General features: G+C 44.2%; 1 protein-coding gene across 1 annotated transcript in view; it reads right to left on the bottom strand.

The window, feature by feature from the left end:
- LOC148514810 (C-type lectin domain family 2 member A-like) overlaps positions 1–18,889 on the bottom strand; it is a 94,092-nt gene that overhangs the window by 66,572 nt on the left and 8,631 nt on the right. The window contains exons 3-4 of the mRNA XM_088480936.1: positions 11,344–11,391; positions 10,607–10,654 (exon numbers count right to left, since the gene is read on the bottom strand). Coding sequence (XP_088337062.1) covers positions 10,607–10,654; positions 11,344–11,391 — 96 coding nt within the window. The remainder of the gene's footprint in view (positions 1–10,606; positions 10,655–11,343; positions 11,392–18,889) is intronic.

The raw sequence follows: 18,889 nt of genomic DNA on the forward strand, positions 1-18,889 counted from the left end.
CAGCTCCGCCCACCTCTGCACCATCCCCCAGGGGGGCCCTGCCTATTTTGTCAGTACCGGGCCTCACGATTTCTGATGGCAGCCCTGTTTATGAGACATTACACTGAGCCAGTGCAAATACTAAATAAAATAATACCCAGCGGTTACTAAAAAACCACACTGTACTCAAAGGATCCGTGAAAGAGGTAAAGACAGTACAATACCATACAGTTACAGATTCCTCGCCTCATCCATTGAAGCTGTATGTAGTAAGCCAAGCATAGAACCATCATCCCTCCATGAAATCATTGGGATACAAAATCCCTTTTACTGGCTGATTGAGACTTCACCAAGGATATTGCGTCTCTCATTAACCCCTCACCCAAACTGCTGTACCAATTCCATGTGACTGGCATCAGTACCCCTTGGAGTGCGTGCACCAACCTCAGCTGCAACGTTAATAGATAAATTCCCGGGCTAGATTTAAACCACATATATAGATTTGATATCTGAAATGATAAAGTATAGGCCTTAAGAGTACTGTATATTGTAAGCTGGTTAACTGATAATAATGTACACCGATAAATGTTACTGAGTAGATGTTAAGTTGTATGTGTTTTATCTTGTTATATGGTAATATAACTGTGTATCTTGGAAAAGTTAATTGGTACCTTTCACCTTTTGGCCAAAGTGACAAATTTAAAAGTGACATCCCAATTTCATACTAACTGGAATAAAAATATTGTTGATCTCCTTCCTTACTGTGTTATTTACTATGTAAAGGGTGGGAACTCCGCCTCTCTGCTGTGTGGTGAAATAAATAAAATAACCTTATGGAGAGGCCCACTTGGAAGTTCCAGCAGGTGAACAACAGGGTTGTTACATTTCCCGATGTACTGATGCTTTCATACAGTTCCGGGCTATGACGTCTGCTAGTGGGCGTCTAAATACACAAAGCAATCGCTCGCCATTTAGTGATATTTGCATACGCTCTGTGCGAGCGTACGCATCTAGCGACCGGGTCTGTATCAGGCCCTATGTTTGAGGTTATGTGTGAACTGTGAAAGGGGATGTAATTAAATATGGAAGCTATGAAGGTTATGTGGGAGGTTCTGGAATCTGATGAGCTTGCCTGAAGAGGTGAGTTTTCAGGGAACGCTTGAAGGATTGAAGACTAGAGAAAAATCTTATTGTGCGTGGTAAAGCATTCCATAGAGTAGGTGCAGCCTGATAAAAGTCCTGTAAAAGTGAATGGGAGCAAGTAATGCATGGGGATGAAAAGTACTGATATAGTGCTGAGCGGAGAGGTCGGGTTGGGAGATATTTTGAGGAGATGTAAGTTGGTGTGGTTTTGTTAATGGCCTTATGTGTAAGTAAAAGTATTTTGTATGGAATACGGTAGAAAACCAGCAACCAATGGAGGGACTGAAAGAGCGGAGCAGCAGACGATGAACGTTTGGCGAGGAAGATTTATTTTTTATTATTTATTTATTACCAGTTATTTATATAGCGCACACATATTCCGCAGCGCTTTACAGAGAATAGTTGGCCATTCACATCAGTCCCTGCCCCAGTGGAGCTTACAATCTAAGTTCCCTACCACATGCTCACATACACACTCACACTAGGGTTAATTTGTGTTGGGAGCCAATTAACCTACCAGTATATTTTTTGGAGTGTGGGAGGAAACCAGAGTACCCGGAGGAAACCCACGCAAGCACAGGGAGAATATACAAACTCCGCACAGTTAGGGCCGTGGTGGGAATCGAACCCACGACCTCAGTGCTGTGAGGCAGTAATGCTAACCATTACACCGTCTGTGCCTCACAGCTGCATTCATAATGGATTGTAATGGCGATAGCCTGTTTTTGGGAAGATCAGTAAGGAGACTATTGCAATAGTCAATGCGGGAAATAATAAGTGCATGGATTGGAGTTCTTGCTGTGTCTTGTGTGAGATATGGTTGGATTTTATATATGTTTTTTAGATGTACGTAACATGATTTTGAGACAGATTGAATGTGGGGAACAAAGGACAGTTCAGAGACAAGGATGACACCTAGGCAGCGAGCTTGTGGGGCAGGGTGGATTGTCGAGTTATTAACAGTGATAGAGAAATCAGGTTGGTAACTGTTATTAGACGGTGGAAATATAATTAATTCTGTTTTAGAAATATTAAGTTTGAATGTAAAATAATTAATCTCATGGGCGTGTAATGGTAGTGTCGTGGGTGTGTCAGTAAAATTGCCTGTGCTTTCAGATAATTAGCCGCTTCCACAGACCATGTTTAGAAGGTGCCATAGACAGGTGCAAGTGTAAATGGTGCACGTAATGGTGTAGTTTTTTATAGACACAACGCAGTAGCGAAACTAAGAAAACAATATATTATGACAATCTCCAACTGGTGTGATTAGATCTGTTTTTGAGGCGAAAATGCCAATGAATATATCATTATATAAGTATCTGCTTGTGTAAGAGTCTGTGTTATTGGAGTGTCACAGTGCTGTGCAGCTTTACAGCGCTTAGGGCCTGATTCAGAGTTGGGAATAGAGAGAGATATCTCTCTCAACTGTGAACCTGAACAAACCATATTGCAATGCAAGGAGTGTAAATAAATACATACAGTTTTTTACATGTAGGGTAAATACTGGCTGCTTTTGCATGTAGCCCACAAATCCTGCACAGCTTTATTATTACTCTACAATTTAGATGTCAGGTTGGAAACACTCCTCCCAAATCTAATTCTCTCTGCACATTTCAAATCTGCACCAAGTGCAGTGCAGCATGGTGTCACCAAGATGATCAGTGAGAGAGATATCTCTCTCTGGGCCTAATTCAGAGCCGGATGCTCCGATAGAGCACTCGCTCTGAATCAGGGCGTTTTTTGTGCGGCCTTCTGGCAAGTAGCATAGCTGTGGGTGACCACCCACAGCTGTTGCGAGCGGCCAGGAAGATGATCGCAATGGTCAAGACCACGCGACCATCGGGCTTGCGACGAGACCCTTGTGGTAGGGTCTCGTGGCCACAAGCCCCAGCCGGAAGCTCTCCCACTGACATCACTGGTGATGTCAGTGGGGCCGCCCCCAAACGGCAGGCATTCCTTTGGGAACGCCTCCATTTAGTAGGTCACGCCCCTGGCCCGCCCACCAAGCGGGGCGAGCTGTCACTCATCGACAGCTCGCCCCCTTTGGTGCAAGACCCGGAGTGACGGAGCGCCCGTCGTTATCCGAGTCTCGCACATGCACACGACGGAGCCGGCTCCATCGTGCGCATGCGCTCTGGGCCACCATCGACCCGGTTGTGAGCGCTCAGCGCTTGCGACCGGGTCTGAATCAGGCCCTCTATTCCCAAGTCTGAATTAGGCCCTTAGTCCAAGACAGATTGAAACCTCTGGTTTGGAATCAATATGTGGACTGATCTCGTTACTCACATCCGTTACACAGCTACCAACTTGTGGACATCTGGCAATAGTATAATGATGAATCCTCACACACCTAGGGGTATATTTACTAATGTTCGATTTTGAGTTTTGAGTGATTTCACATTCTATTTGCATTCAGTTTTCATTTGATTTTGCCTTTGAATATCAAATCGAATATCAAATCGAACATAATACTGGGGGCCTGATTCAGACTCGGATGCTAAGTTGCGCTCGCTCTGAGTGATGGTCGCTCGTCTGTGCATGTGTATAAGTCACAGTGCGCGTGCGCAAACTAGTATGAGCGATCGGATTTTGCTCGCTCGCTCACCCTGAAAAGACTGCCCAGTGGAATGAGTGACAGCGCCGTTTGTGGATGGTAACAGGGGAAGGTGCTTGTGAACGGTGGAGTGGCACTGCGAACGCAGGCGTGTCTGACCGTCAGAACGGAGTTTAATGGGTGTGCATAATTAGCAAAGTAGCGTCATTGAACACGTCACTTGGTTGTTTATTACCCTGAACTGCTCGCAGTGCTTGCGGGAGGGTAAGGTCTACCTCAAGCGCTGCGAGCAGCTCCGATGGCTCTCGATGTTACCGAATAATCCTTCACATACTGGAGATGACATGTGTTGCGAGTGGCAAGGGGGCGTCTTTATACACTAGAGCAGTGATTCCCAACCACGGTCCTCAAGGCACACTAACAGTCCTGGTTTTAGTGATATCCATGCTTAAGCACAGATGGTTAAATCAAAATAACTGAGGTACTAATTAAGTCACCTGTGCCCAGCTATGGTTAGCCTTAAAACCTGGACTGTTAGTGTGCCTTGAGGACCGTGGTTGGGAACCCCTGCACTAGAGAGTGCTTATTGCCGGGGCTCGCTAAGCCATAGAGGGCTTCCTTACGAGACGCAGTACGAGCGCTTAATTTAAATATCTGGCCCCTTTTTGCCAGCGAGTGGCCGCAATTTGCGAGTGGGTCTGAATCAGGCCCTGAATCCCAGTCAAATCCCACTCCAAATTAAATATCGTCAAAACATTGGTACTTTACATAGACCAACATAGGATCCCCTGATTTACTATTATTTGTTTTGAAATCAAACACCAAATCAAACTCAAATCCCCAAAATAATAAACTAATAGACCTGCTTCATGCTGGTGATTTTAGCATGAGCAGGTGCCAGTTACACAGCAATATGCACAGATCAGTGAGATCCGTGCATGTTTCTGTGTGGAAAAAACCTATGAAAAGTGTAAAATAAAAAGATGTGTGGTCCCCCCTAAACCTTTTGCTACCAAGCAGTTCTACCCTTTTTAGTCAATGGTGTGAACCGTTCATTGGCTGTGAGAGGCTCACCTCTCTCAGCCAATGAAAGCTCAGCCAAAGAATTTTTATGTGAAATGCCGAGGCTGAGCCATCTCATTTGCGATGTCCCATCCTTAGAGGACGGGGCATGTCCATGGGTCCATGTTGCCAGTTTGTTTTTTTCTGAAGCCATGGATGCCTTCAGGGATCCAAACAAGGGTTGGTGAGTACATTTTTTTTTTTTTTTACGTGTCGTGGATGCTACCTGGAGAAGAGGACATGAATGGCTACAGGGATTGTAGGTATGTTTGTGTGTATGTGTGTAAAACTTATATTTCATGGTGTGTGTCCTGTGTTTATTTTAACTACTGTAGTTCTACTGTAAAAGTCATTATTATTTAATCTATTTTTTACACAGTCAACTCGGCACCCACTGGGTTAATGCTTTGGCTGGCGGACCTGGTGAAAGGGTACCCTGGCTGTGGCAGTACAATCCTGCAGGAAAGTTTGGTGCTGCTTATGGAAAATACGAAGGACCAGCCTGGTGCTGGTTGTGCTTTTAAGTGGGACCTCACATCATTTTTTTATTATTTTAACAGTTTTAACAGTTTTCTAGGTTTTTACACACAGAAACATGCACGGATCTCACTGACCTGTGCATGCTTCTATGTAACTGGCACCTGCTCATGCTAAAATTGGCAGCCTAAAGCAGGTCTATTATTTTGGGGATGTTGTGTTCAATTTTGAGTTCAATTTTATGAATAATCCATTCAATACCGAAGAAATCACAATTGAACAAAATCGAATTTGATTTGAAAATCAAACTCAAAATCGAAGTTTAGTAAATGTGGGATTTGATGAAGTTCGATTTGATTTTAGTCAACTAAAATTGACCATAAAATCAAATATAAAAATCGAACATTAGTAAATATACCCCCTAGCATCTATACACCATACAGCGCAAGATATCCATGCTGCTCTTCACATTTTGCAATTTCTACGCATCACAGAATAAGCACCACACAACACAATCAACCCAGCACCCACCGCCCAGGGGTGCTGGGGATAACCCCGGGCTATCAGCCTGGGCCTGGGGTGCCCTGGAGTGTATTCCAATGAGCACACAATTCTGTGAATTAGCAGCTCCATCATTTTGTTAGTGACAGCAATCTAATTCTGTGAGAGTGCTGAATCTGCAGTGAACCACAGGGTGTGATGGCATACCATATCTGTATTGCGCAAGGAACATGTCCATTAAGGCGTCAGCCTTAATGATCGTAATTTCATTGCTTTTTTTAGTTTGAGTGGCACAAATCCAGTAGGCTTTGTGAAATTTCAGATCATGTCTAAGAAGCCATAATGGGACATGTAAAACCGTAAGGTTTTTTGTCTATGGAATGTATATATATATATATATTTATTAGTGATATCTTGGGGGTAATTAGCTCGGCAGAGGGTGGATTGGTGCAGTGTTTGGGTGCTTAATGAGGGTCCACACACAGCTTTCAAGTAAATAAATGATGCTTTACAGGGCGTCTAACTCACTTCTTGAACACTCTCTATAAGGGTGCAGCTAATCTGCCAATAATGTCTCAGCCTGCTTCTCTGCAGGTCTATCGCCTGCTCCAGCCTGGCTTGGCTGCCACAGCTATACAAACACAGTCAGTGTCTGTGCCTTCCCTGTATCCTCCAGGTATACAGTGGGCCCAGGCTTCCTAAGCCTACAGCCCAGCTGCTTCAATGTCACACAGTCTGAGAGTCTTGTGGTCTCCCTTGCCTCCTGCAGGTACAGACCCAGGCCTCCTGGCCCCCAATGGCTCGCTCAGCTCAACTGGGCTCTCTGGCTTAAACAGTCTCACATAAACTGTATATATATAAAATCCAAAATCTGCCGGCACTCTCAACACCAACACAACTGCCTCTACTGCACAATCCAAAAATAAAGATATATCCAGAAAGAACGGCACTCAGAGATATCCAAAGTTGACAACAAATATAATGTATAAGGAGGTGCTGGTCCTTTATAGTGCCATGTGGAGGTTTCTGGGCTACCTCCAAGGTGAGTTAGCTCTCAGCTTTTACATGTGCTGTTATTATGCAGTACACCAATTTGTAATTATATGACCGAGTGGGTGCTACTATTATGTAGCAATAATTATTTTAGGGTGAGCATTTGGGAGTGGGGCCCCCTGAGTTGTTCTGGCTGGACCTTTTACAGGGCATCACCACTTAATCACATAGAATATTTTTATCACTTTTCTAATTGTTTGTTTGTTATTTATGTCATTTTAATTCTTTCACATTTCATAAACACTTGTTGATTTATCTTTACACATCTATCCTTTACACTTCACTATCAACTTTTTTCCCCTTTTCATGTGATGCCCTGGGGATGGTCCTTGGCTGGAATTTTTTTTGGGTACCTTGCTTCTCGGACATGAACCCCTTAATGTTAGGGACGCCAGTAGAGAGGAGCCTTGACGATGGCCTGGCGCTTATTCATATATTTGCAAATGTATGTAACTAATACCTTTGTTGATTTTGCTGCAGTGTGCTGGAGGGCAAATCCCTTTTTTTATTTTACAGAAGTATCAGAGTCAGATTTGCAGAATGGGTATGAAGTCCCAGCAGCTATTCATATCCTGATGCCAGCAGCCTGAAGGGAGAAAATCCGAACAGGACAGGTAAGTACCCTATTCCTACCCCTCTCCCCCTAGTGCCTAACCCTAACCTTCCCCCGGGGGTGTCTAAACCTTACCCCCCCTTACCGCACCCTAAACCTAACACTCTCGTAGGGTGCCCAACTCTACCCTCCCCCTGGGGCGCCTAAGCCAAGAGCCATAGCTAGACTTTTTGGTGCCCAGTGCCAGAAAGAGCATTGGCGCCCCCCCCCTCATTTTTCAAAGGGACATAATGCACCCAAAAAAGGGAAATGTACTCATGGGGAAGGGCCAGGGAAGAGATAGGGAAGGCCAGGAGATGCTGGGGATGAAATTAGAGGAAGCTACAAGTGAGAATGATAATAAACAGAAATTTGACAGGCCCAAACAGTGCCCCCTGACCTGTGGATCCCTGTGCGATGGCACCGGCCGCACTACCCTTGCTAAGGCCCTGCCAAAGCCTAACCCTCCCCCCAAGGGGTGTCTAACCCTAACCTCACCCCCCCTAAACCTAACAATCCCCCATGTGGCTAATGCTAAGGATGTCCTGGACCTACCTAGTTCGGGCTGGCATCCTTTGGCGTTCCAGCATCGGGATGAAGATAGGCGTCGGTATTTCGACACCTATCTTACATCCCTTGTCGAGATTTCCTTGTTGGTATTGTGCAGGATTTTTGCTATTCTCGCCCCTAATTGAATATGCCCCTATGTATTCTTTCTAACAGCAGTATAAACTGTGTTTAAGGGCATTGGTTGCTTGATTACTGAGAGAGACATGTAGTATATAATGAATGAAATTTGACACCATCAATGTGATGGTGATGATGATATTAACAACAGTGATGAGGGTGAGGATGATAATGACATATTCCAAGTGTCACAATAATTAATAATACTGTTAGCTGTCTTAAGCTCATTGGTTGCTCAATTTATATGGAACCAAACAAACAAAGCATTTCAACCAAAAAAGTGGCAGTCCCTGTCGCTGAAATGCTTGGTTTTTCAAACTGTGCATTTTCTTTATAATATACACCAAATAAGTGTGGGTTGGAGGGCCCAAAGGCAATTCCATCATGCACAACTTTTCATTATCAGCTTTGCTGGGTTTGTGTGCATTTGACAGGCAGTGTACTATATATTACTGTACTTTATGGTGGCATTCATGTTTTTTGCACTGTATCTTGTAATGCCATCTATCACCAGCTTCTCATCCAGGCATATAGGCACCATTTTCTGCAGTCTCTCCACAGGAACAGAGTAGTATCATCAAATAATATAATTAATAATTATTAACTTCGATTTTCTTTTACTCTGCCTTGAATTTCTTGAATTGTCATGAGGCTTGTGGTTTGCTGTTGTATTCACTTTCCATTTTAAAAATATCATTGGGATTTTGGAAGCTTTTTTGTTAAGAGTTTTTTCCCTGTTTCTGATTTGTATTTCATGATAGTTATTACATTACTGATAATAATTAATCAATAAATCAATCAATGCTTTACCTGGCTTCCACTAAATACTCCACCTCTGTTTAACTATGCTGACCTCGGCCACTGATATAGTTCTTGATTATTGAAAACATTATACTGTAGGAGCATAACTAGGTCCAAATTACATTATTTTAGCTGTTTTTATTAATTTTAAAGACATCGAAAACCAAAATATTTGAGGGTGGTTTTGACAAAATTTAGAACCAAAACACATGGGTCTTTGCACATCTCTAGTTAGTAGACCCACTAAGAAGGTGAAAATGGCAGAAATTACACCATTGTAACACAGTATGTGAAAATAAATATTTATTTGTGTGCTGTGTACTGTGCAAATGTGTGTGGGTGACAGACACATTTTAATTAGCTACACACAATTAAATTTTCCCTCTTATTATTACAGTTTTCACTGTTGGGTATCCTGAATAATTAGAAAATAAATAAAAATTAAAAATAAGTAAGATCAATCAATCAATCAATCAATCAATGCTTTGTCTAGCTTCCACTACATATGCCTTCTCCATTTACCTCATGCCTCTGATCTAGTTCTTAAGTAATTAAAACATGCTACAGCATCATATAGTAATTTTCATTTAATATTTCATTATTTTCTTTAAAAAAAAGCTTTTTTAATAACAAAAAGTGAGAAGGAAGGAGAGGACGGAGAAATATGTAACCTAAGTTGTGGTCTTTCCATGTTTTCTATTTTTATTCACATAAATGGATGTTACTGCTAACATTTTGAGATGTTTATAATCTAGTTTTGCCATTCACATTTTATTTTTTATGATCCACAGTGATGATTTAGAAATTATAGATTAGATTTTTCATTCTCACTTATGTGAACTTTGGAGACAGGGCCAAATGTAATAGGGTGAGAGTTTAGAAAAGTGAGAGTTTCTGACACTTTTTAAACTTTGCCAATGTAATAGAGTCCAAAAAAAAAGTAACAGAGCGAACTTGCATGTTTTTTTAGACTTAAAAAACTCTCACGATTTAAAATCTCATTCAGATGTTTTCCCATTTTGAAGATAAAACTCAACCAATGTGAGAGTTTACTGCTAAACTCTCACATTTTCTAAACTCTCACCCTATTGCATTTGGCCCTATATTTACTGATTTTCTCTGATATTTTTTATTTCTTTCCTTTTTCTTGTTTATTTTGTTGCCTTGTTTTGTCAATCAAGTATGTATATGGCCATACCTACAGTATACTGTATGTATATTTCTTTTGTCTATTGAAAAACAATAAAAATTGTATTAAAAAAATAATAATAATCCTGTCTGCATTTCCAGTGCCCCTCTGTTTCTTAGATGTGCTTTATTCTTTTTAAAACTGCATTGTGTTCATGCTGCTGCTTTGTCCCTTAGTTTAGCCAGCCAGCTTGCTGATGTCTTTGGCCAATATGGATGAAAACAATATTGTGAGCTGTGAGGTGGTTAAAATTGACTGGAAATTACTGGAAATTAATGCTTTTAGGTGTTTTATTTTCCAATTTAAAGAAAAACAAAACCAAAACATTTGAGGATAATTTAGCAAAAAAAAAAAAAAACACGAACAAGGTATGGAACCAAAACTAAAACACACACATCTCTAGTTAATAGACTCCATAAGAAGGTGAATATAGGAGAACTTATAGCACTATAACACAGTAAATGAAAATACATTTTTAGTTGTGTGTTGTCTGTGTAATGTGCAGTTGTATGTGGGTGAAATCACCACTTTAATTAGCTACATAATTAATTTTCCCTCTTATTATTACCTGGCAGAGAATCAAGGATATTGATTGCTGTTTGCTCTGTTGGAGATCCTGAGTAATTAAAAAATAAATAAAATCCTAAATAAGTAAAATAAATCAATGCTTTACCTGGCTTCCACTAAACATGCCACCTTCATTTACCTCATGCCTCTAATCTAGTTCTTGAGTAGTGAAAACATTCTATAGCATTGTATAGTTTATTAAGCTTCCATCCTGTCTGCCACTACAGTGCCACTGTTTCCTAGATGTGCTATATTCTTTTTAAACTGCCATGTGTTTGTGCCGCTGCTCTGTCACTTAGTTTAGCCAGCCAGCTCACTACAACCTTTGACCAGTATGGGTGAAAACAATATTGTGAGCTATGAGGTGGTCAAAACTGACTTGAAATGACTGGAAATTAATGTTATTGATGCCAATAATACTGTGGGAACAAAAACAGGTCACAATTACATGATTTTAGTTGTTTTTTTCCATTTAAAAAAGAACAAAACATTCAAGAATAGTTTTGCAAAAAAAAAAAACATGACAAAGATTTAGAACCAAAACTAAAACATGGGGTTCCGTGCACATCTCCAGTTAATAGACCCCATAAGAAGATGATTATGGATGAAAGTATAACATTGTAAAACAGGAAATTAAAAGAATATTTAGTTGTGTGCAGTCTGTGTAATGTGAGTTGTGTTTGGGTGACAGCCCCTCTCTAATAATCTACACAATTTTATGTGTCCTCTAATTATTACCTGGTGGAGAATTAGGGATGTTGATTGGAGTTTCCTCTGTTGGGGATCCTGAATAATCAGTAAAGACATAAAAATCATATATAAGTAAAACATAGCAGAGATACATCCTGCTGTTATCTGGAGTTCATAATACATTATCAATGTGTAACTTGTTCTGGAACTGGTTTAGTGAAGTTACTGATGAGGCGAAAGCTGTATTTAATAGTATCCTTTATTTCAGGGCTATACAACATGCGGCTAGCTGCTGTGGAACTATACATCCCAGCATGCCCTGCAACAGTTTTGCTATTAAGGCATGATCAAACTGAGCAAAGGCATGCTGGGTAGTGTAGTTCCACAGCAGATGAAAGGCCACATGTTGATTATTTCTGCATTATTCATACAGTGCAAGTTAACTAAATAGCTACATTAATCTGCCTACTGTAATTAGCATTATACACAAAGTTATGACACATATTCCTGCTTCATACCAGGGCCGGAGTAACAATGAGGCTGATGGGAATGCAGCCTGGGGTCTCCACTTACAAATACTGTAGGTCCATTGTGGTCTCTCTGGGCAGCCGCGTGGTATCCAGCCCACCCACCCACCCAGAGCAGCAGGCTTACTGCTGAGGTGCTCAGCCCACCATTATGTTCGGTTGACCAGTAGAGCAGATTAATTTAAAGAGCTGACCTACAGTAGCTGACTGCCTGTATTTGGAGAGAGATTGGCAGACAAACTGCAAGTTCAGCAGCTACATTATGTTATTAAATGGGAAGGGGGTATACATTAACTTGGAATACTCTAGAGAGTATTCCAAGTTATTGTATACCCCTATCCCCTTTAATACCATAATGCAGGGCCGGATTAACAGGTGGCTGACAGGGGCGGTCGTCCCTGGGCCCCCACATGTAAAGGGCCCCCACACCCATCGGGGGTTAAAGTGGGCCGGAGGAGATGGAACCAGTTCTGTCTCCTCTGGCCCATCTTAGCTCAGAGCAGCATGGATGCTCTATTTGCTGGGCCCCCGTCGAGATTTTTAAACAGTGGGCAACCGGTTCCCTCCCCGCAGCGGCCCCCGGTGCTTACTCCTGAGCTCCGGCTTCTGGCTCCCGCAGTGCACTATGGGAGAGATATCATGATGTCTCTCCCATAGTGCAGAGGAGCAGCCGAGTGGACTGGAGTCGGACAGCAGCGGACGTGGGAGGTGGGGCTTAAGGTAAGTAGGGATGTGCGCCGGACCATTTTTGCCGGATTTGGATTTGGTTCTAATTCGTCGTCCGGCTTTGGATTTGGATTTGGATTTGCCAAACTGCGGTGACTGGCTTTGGATTTGGATTTGGATTTGGATTTTTTTACAAAAATTGACAAAAAAAGCTAAAATCACATAAATTGGTCTTTTTTTTCTTCCTAGAGTATTATTAACCTCAATAACATTAATTTCCAGTCAATTTAGACCATATCACAGCTTATAATATTGTTTTCAACATTATTGGCCAAAGGTTGCAGTGAGCTGGCTGGTTACTAAGCGACAAAGCAGCGGCACAACGACACAGACACCACAGTATAAAGCACATCTATGACACATTGCCACACAGCAGTGGCAGAAATGAAAAGTAGTGCACCCACCCAGTGGGGTACGGCCAGCAGAGTCACAGTACTTGTTTACAAAGTGGGCTACGGCCCTAGGAGTCACAGTGCACAATCTTATTAGCATTACACCGCACATAGGTCCTGATTCACATTACACCATAAAGTAGTGTCTCTTATTTATGTTAAGACACACAGTAGTGCCCCTTTTACACAATGCCCACAGTAGCGGTGTCCCTTACACAATGTCCCCCAGCAGTGGTGCCCCCTATGCAGTCCCCTTAGTAGTAGGGTCCACTAGGCAGTGCCCCCAGTAGAATGCCCCCCAGTAGTATGCCCCCCATTAGCAGGCCCCCCCAGTGGTATGCCTCCCATTAGCATGCCACCCAGCAGTATGCCCCCCATTAGCAGGACCCCCAGTAGTATGCCCCCCATTAGCATGCCACCCAGTAGTATGGCCCCCCCAGTAGTATGGCCCCCCCAGTAGTATGGCCCCCCAGTAGTAGGCTGCCCCAGTAGCATGCCCCCCCAGTAGTAGGCTGTCCCAGTAGTAGCCCCCCTGTAGTATGGGCACCCCCTGTAGTATGGCCCCCCCTGTAGTAGGCTGCCCCAGTAGCAGCCCCCCCCAGTAGTAGTAATCCCCCCCAGTAGTATGGCCCCCCCCAGTAGCAGGCCCCTCAGTAGTATGGCCCCCCCAGTAGCAGACCCCCCCAGTAGCAGGCCCCTCTGTAGTATGGCCCCCCCAGTAGTATAGCCCCCCCAGTAGCAGACCCCCCCAGTAGTGCAGACCCACCCCCAGTAGTATAGCCCCTCCCAGTAGCAGGCCCCTCTGTAGTATGGCCCCCCCAGTAGTATAGCCCCCCCAGTAGCAGACCCCCCCCAGTAGTGCAGACCCCCCCCAGTAGTGCCCCCGGCCCATGCACAAATAAAAAAATAAAATATAAAAACTTACCTGTATCCCCGCTCCCACGCCGTCCGCTCTGTCACACGCTGAGGAGGGAGCCGGAAGACGGAGCTCATGTGTGAGCTCCAGCCGGCTCCCTCCGTGCAGCAGCCAATGAGAGTCTGTGTGACTCTCATTGGCTGCTGTAACAAACACACAGCTGCCGCTGGAGGCTGTGTGTCTGTGTCTGTGTAGGGCAGAGCGCTATCAGTGCGCTCTGCCCTACACGCGAGGAGATCTGATGTCGGATTCTCTAGTGAGAATCCGACATCAGGCGGCCGCCGTTCGGCCCCGAACGGGGATCCGAGTCAGGCGGTGAACACCCAAACAGGGTTCGGGTGGACTCGGATCCTCAATGTTCAGAGCGGTTCGGATTCCACAGAATCCGAACCGCTCATCTCTAAAGGTAAGTATTCGTTTTTTGGGTTTTTTGTGCTTTACTACTGGGTGTAATACTCGGGGGACATTACTATTGGGGGCTCTACTACTTGGGGGTGGGGCATTACTACTGAGGCACTACTACAGAGAAAGCATTACTATTGGGGCACTAATACAGGGGAATTACTACTGGCAGCATTTATACAGAGGGCTCTATTACAGGGGGCATTACTATTGGGGGCACACCCACAGGGGCAACCACAGGGGTCATGACTACTGTGGGGCACTACTACTGGGGACATTACTATTGGGGGCTCTACTACTTGGGGCATTACTACTGGGGAACTACTACACGGAGCATTAATATTGAGGGCACTACCACAGGGGCATTACCACTGGGGGAATTTATAAAGGGGACATTAGTACTGGGGCATTACTATTGGGGGCACTACAACGGGGGCATAACTACTGTGGACTTGACTACAGGGGGCATGACTACTGGGGGCACTACTAATAGGGGTATTGTATAGGGGGCACTGCATACGGGGCACCACTCCTGGGGGTACTACTACTGGGTGCACTGCATAAAGGGCACCACTACTGTGGGCTCTGCATACAGGACACTACCACTGTGGGCACTGACACTACTGTGGGCTCTGCATAAGGTTCCCATTGCGCATACCCCCAGTTCATCCAAATTTTATAGTGTCCCCCCACATTTTTGTTGCCCAGGGGCCCCCGCAGACCTTAATCCGGCCCTGCCATAATGATGTACTGATAGATATGTTCTTATCTTGGTAATAAGACTAACCATTACACCAACTATGCTGCCTGTGTTACAATGCAGGGTGTGCAGTGCATACAGATGTGTCCTCATACACCGAGCCTCAATACGCCATGCGGCACGAGTGAGAAGAGGTGCAATGTAGCAACTTTCTCTTTAAATTCGCTCAGCAGACGCAGCAACTATCACTCAGTCTATTCCAGAGACGCTGGGCTGCTACTTGAACCGCACAGAAATGAGTTTTAAATATATACAAAGTTTCAGATGAAGCACAACAGAGCTGAGTATAATTTAAAGTGGCCGCTGGTGCACTTTATATAATGATGTGGTACCCCCAAGTTTGTTCCCAAATAGGTGTCCCCCAATATTTTTTTTATGTCTGTACACATAGATATACTGCAGCCCCATTCCCTATAATAGGCAGGTATAGTGAACTTTGACTGACCTTGCTCTCCCTGAACCCCACTGAGCATGTGCAAAAAGGGAGGTAGAAAGTGCCCCTTGGTCAGCAACCCATTTTTGGAGGGAAAATCCTGCCCCATTGATTGGTAGCCTGGGTGTCCAGGCAGAGATCCCTGTAGGCGGCCTGTTGCTGGGTCCCCTCTGTCCACTCATAGATGTCGGACCGACAGGTAGGAGAGTGAGGGAGAGTTTATAAATTACCTTTCTCAGGGCTGTCAGTGCTGAGTCTGGGAGGAATTTCTGTAGAAAGAGTCTGGGAAGAATTTCTGGAAAAAAGGATTGTCTGTGAGGATTTGTCTGGGGAGTGCCCCTGGATCTGTGAAAAGAGGGGTGCTGTGACCCGTCTCATTTACCCTGGATTACAAATACTGCACTTGGTGCTGGCTGTAAAGAGTGTCTGTGGAGTGTCCCTAGATCTGTACAAATAGGGGAGCAGTAACCCCTCTCATTTACCCTGGATTACAAATACTGCACCTGGTGCTGTCTGCAATGAGTTTATGTGGACTGCCCTTGGAGCTGTAAAAATAAGGATGCTATAACTTTAATGTTGCCCTGGATTACAATTACCAGACTTCATATTAGCCCGGAAGGCTACCTGTCCAGTCTGCCAGGGGAGGTGCTCTGATGCTGGATGTGAGTCCCTGGAGGAAGCTTGCCTGGGGATTTGCATAGAGCACCCTGCTTTGGAAGAAGCCCCCTCTGAATAAAGGACTGCCTCCCTAAGTGCCTGTTATCAGGAGGAGCCGCATGTGGAAGTCTGCGCATGCTGGGAGAGAAAAGGATCTGTCTGGGAAGGAGGTCTCATCGCTCCATAGTTGCGGATGAAGCCCCAGCTGAGGAAAAGGTCCCGCCAGTGATGAAAACCCTGCTGTCACCCGCACGGGCAGAAGAAAAGACAGCCCCAGTCCTGCTGCTGTGTGTGTGTGCTGCACAGAGCCCCTGTGGAAAGGGATTTTGCACCTGTTGCTCCTTATAAAATACCTGCCGCAGGTCTGCAGCTGGGAGCTCTGGTGCAGTGCTTAGCATCCCAGAGTTGCCCTGGACATCGGAGGAGGCTGAATAACCACTGCCAGGAGTGAGATCATACCAAAACCTCCCTATACTCTGTCCCTCCACAGCTCCTATCTTCCCTCCATTAAGGCCCTGCCCCTCTGTACACCTATCCTATCTGGGTCCCCTGGGTCTATTGCATTATCCTTTACCTTGTGGCTAACCATGATTAGACTGGGAGACTAGGTTTTGTGTAAAAGCTGGGACCGGGGAGTTAGTCTCCCACACAACTGGGTGTAGAAAGGGGTCATAGTGTCTTAAATTAGGTAAAGTGTGTGTGTAGTGATGAAATAGGGGGGAAGTAAAAGATAGGTCACCCCCTCTTTTCCCCAAGAGTTGCATTGGTGGTCATTTACTTTCCTGTGAACCTCTGGCTCATGTCCAGGAGGGGACCTGCCTTATGGGTGTTGGCTCATGTCCGATGCCACTGTGGGTGATGTACAAAGTATTTTATGTCTAGCTTTAAAGTAAATGTAATGCCATGTGATATGTATTTGGCTCTGTTTACTGTTTGACTCGTGTGTTAGCTAAAGTGGATGATAGTGACCCTCCGGTGCCCTTTATCTGTTATAGCACTCTGTAAAGCTGTTCACTGCTTGCTGTGTTATTATTGTCAATGCTGACTAATATTTTGCTTGTATGATATGTTTGAATCTTTACTGATATTGGGGTTAATATAAATTGTCTCTTATACACTGCTTGGCCCGGTATCCATTTCAAAGTCCATTCATGCTGCTGTAATTTATATTACTTGTGCTGTCATCTCATTAGCAAAAGATGTATGCTTACTGTGAATCTGTGGCTTTGTCAGTTCCCGTGATGTAATGTACATTACTTGTTTATTTAGCCCTGTGTAACAGGCGGGCAATTCTGGTAGTAAAAGTTGCATTATTGAGCTTGGGCCATTTACTCTGCGTGAACTGTTAGCCGTTACAGCCGGAGAACTACAAGTACCAGCCTAACTTGCATGTGCTTTGTTGAGCTCGGGCCATTTACTCTGCATAGACTGTTAGCCATTACAGCTGGAGAACTACAAGTACCAGCCTAACTTGCAGGTGCTTTATTGAGCTTGGGCCATTTACTCTGCATAGACCGTTAGCCGTTACATCTGGAGAACTACAAGTACCAGCCTAACTTGCAGGTGCTTTATTGAGCTTTGGCCATGTACTCTACATGAACTGTTAGCCATTACAGCTGGAGAATTACAAGTACCAGCCTAACTTGCGTGTGCTCTATTGAGCTCGGGCCATGTACTCTACATGAACTGTTAGCCGTTACAGCCGGAGAACTACAAGTACCAGCCTAACTTGCATGTGCTTTGTTGAGCTCGGGCCATTTACTCTGCATAGACTGTTAGCCATTACAGCCGGAGAACTACAAGTACCAGCCTAACTTGCGTGTGCTTTATTGAGCTTGGGCCATTTACTCTGCATGAACTGTTAGTCGTTACAGCTGGAGAACTACAAGTACCAGCCTAACTTGCATGTGCTTTATTGAGCTTGGTCCATTTACTCTGCATAGACTGTTAGCCATTACAGCTGGAGAACTACAAGTACCGGCTTATCCTGCATGTGCAATATTGAGCTTGGGCCATTTACTCTGCAAGAACTATTAGCCGTTACAGCTGAAGAACTACAAATACCAGCCTAACTTGCATGTGCTTTATTGTGCTTGGGCCATTTACTCTGCGTGAACTGTTAGCCGTTACAGCTGGAGAACTACAAGTACAAGCTTGGCCTGCATGTGTTTTTTTCCCACGTTATTCCTCAGCAAAAAGGGAGCGTTAACACAGACTGTATTTTTAAACTATAGGCTGCTAGTGCACTACTGATATAAGCCTAACCTGCATGTGTTTACCCGATGTTTTCCTCAGCAAAAAGGGAGCGTTAACCCAGACTGTATTTCACAGCTATAGACTGCCGGAGCACCATTGATTCAAGCTAGACCAGCAGAATTCACATTTAGGTCTCTCATTTTTTTTGGTAAAGTTCTGCAGGAATTGTGGTTCTTGTTGGTTTCACATTGCTTGCCAGCTGGGGTCACCGGTAGATGACGGGGAGGTAATAAATAAACACCTTGTCATTGAATAGTGTAATTTATTTCATTCCATATGTATATGGTAAATATCTCCTGTCATTTGTTGTTAAATATTAACCAATAATAAAATTGTGTTGCACCTTCCCTCCTGACTGGTCATTGTGTCTGCAAAAGGGGAATTCAGGCTTGCCGCTCTGTGACGGTGTGTCCTATCTGAACACGGGGAAATCGGCCACCGAAGCAATCCGAACACACCTGAACCTGGTGCTAGTGGTGCAGCACTGTACAAACCAGTCAGTACATCACAATGATTCAGACTCAC

The sequence above is a fragment of the Taudactylus pleione genome, unplaced genomic scaffold (genome assembly GCF_031769625.1).
Source record: "Taudactylus pleione unplaced genomic scaffold, aTauple2 ptg000258l, whole genome shotgun sequence".
In the NCBI taxonomy this organism is placed as follows: Eukaryota; Metazoa; Chordata; class Amphibia; order Anura; family Myobatrachidae; genus Taudactylus; species Taudactylus pleione.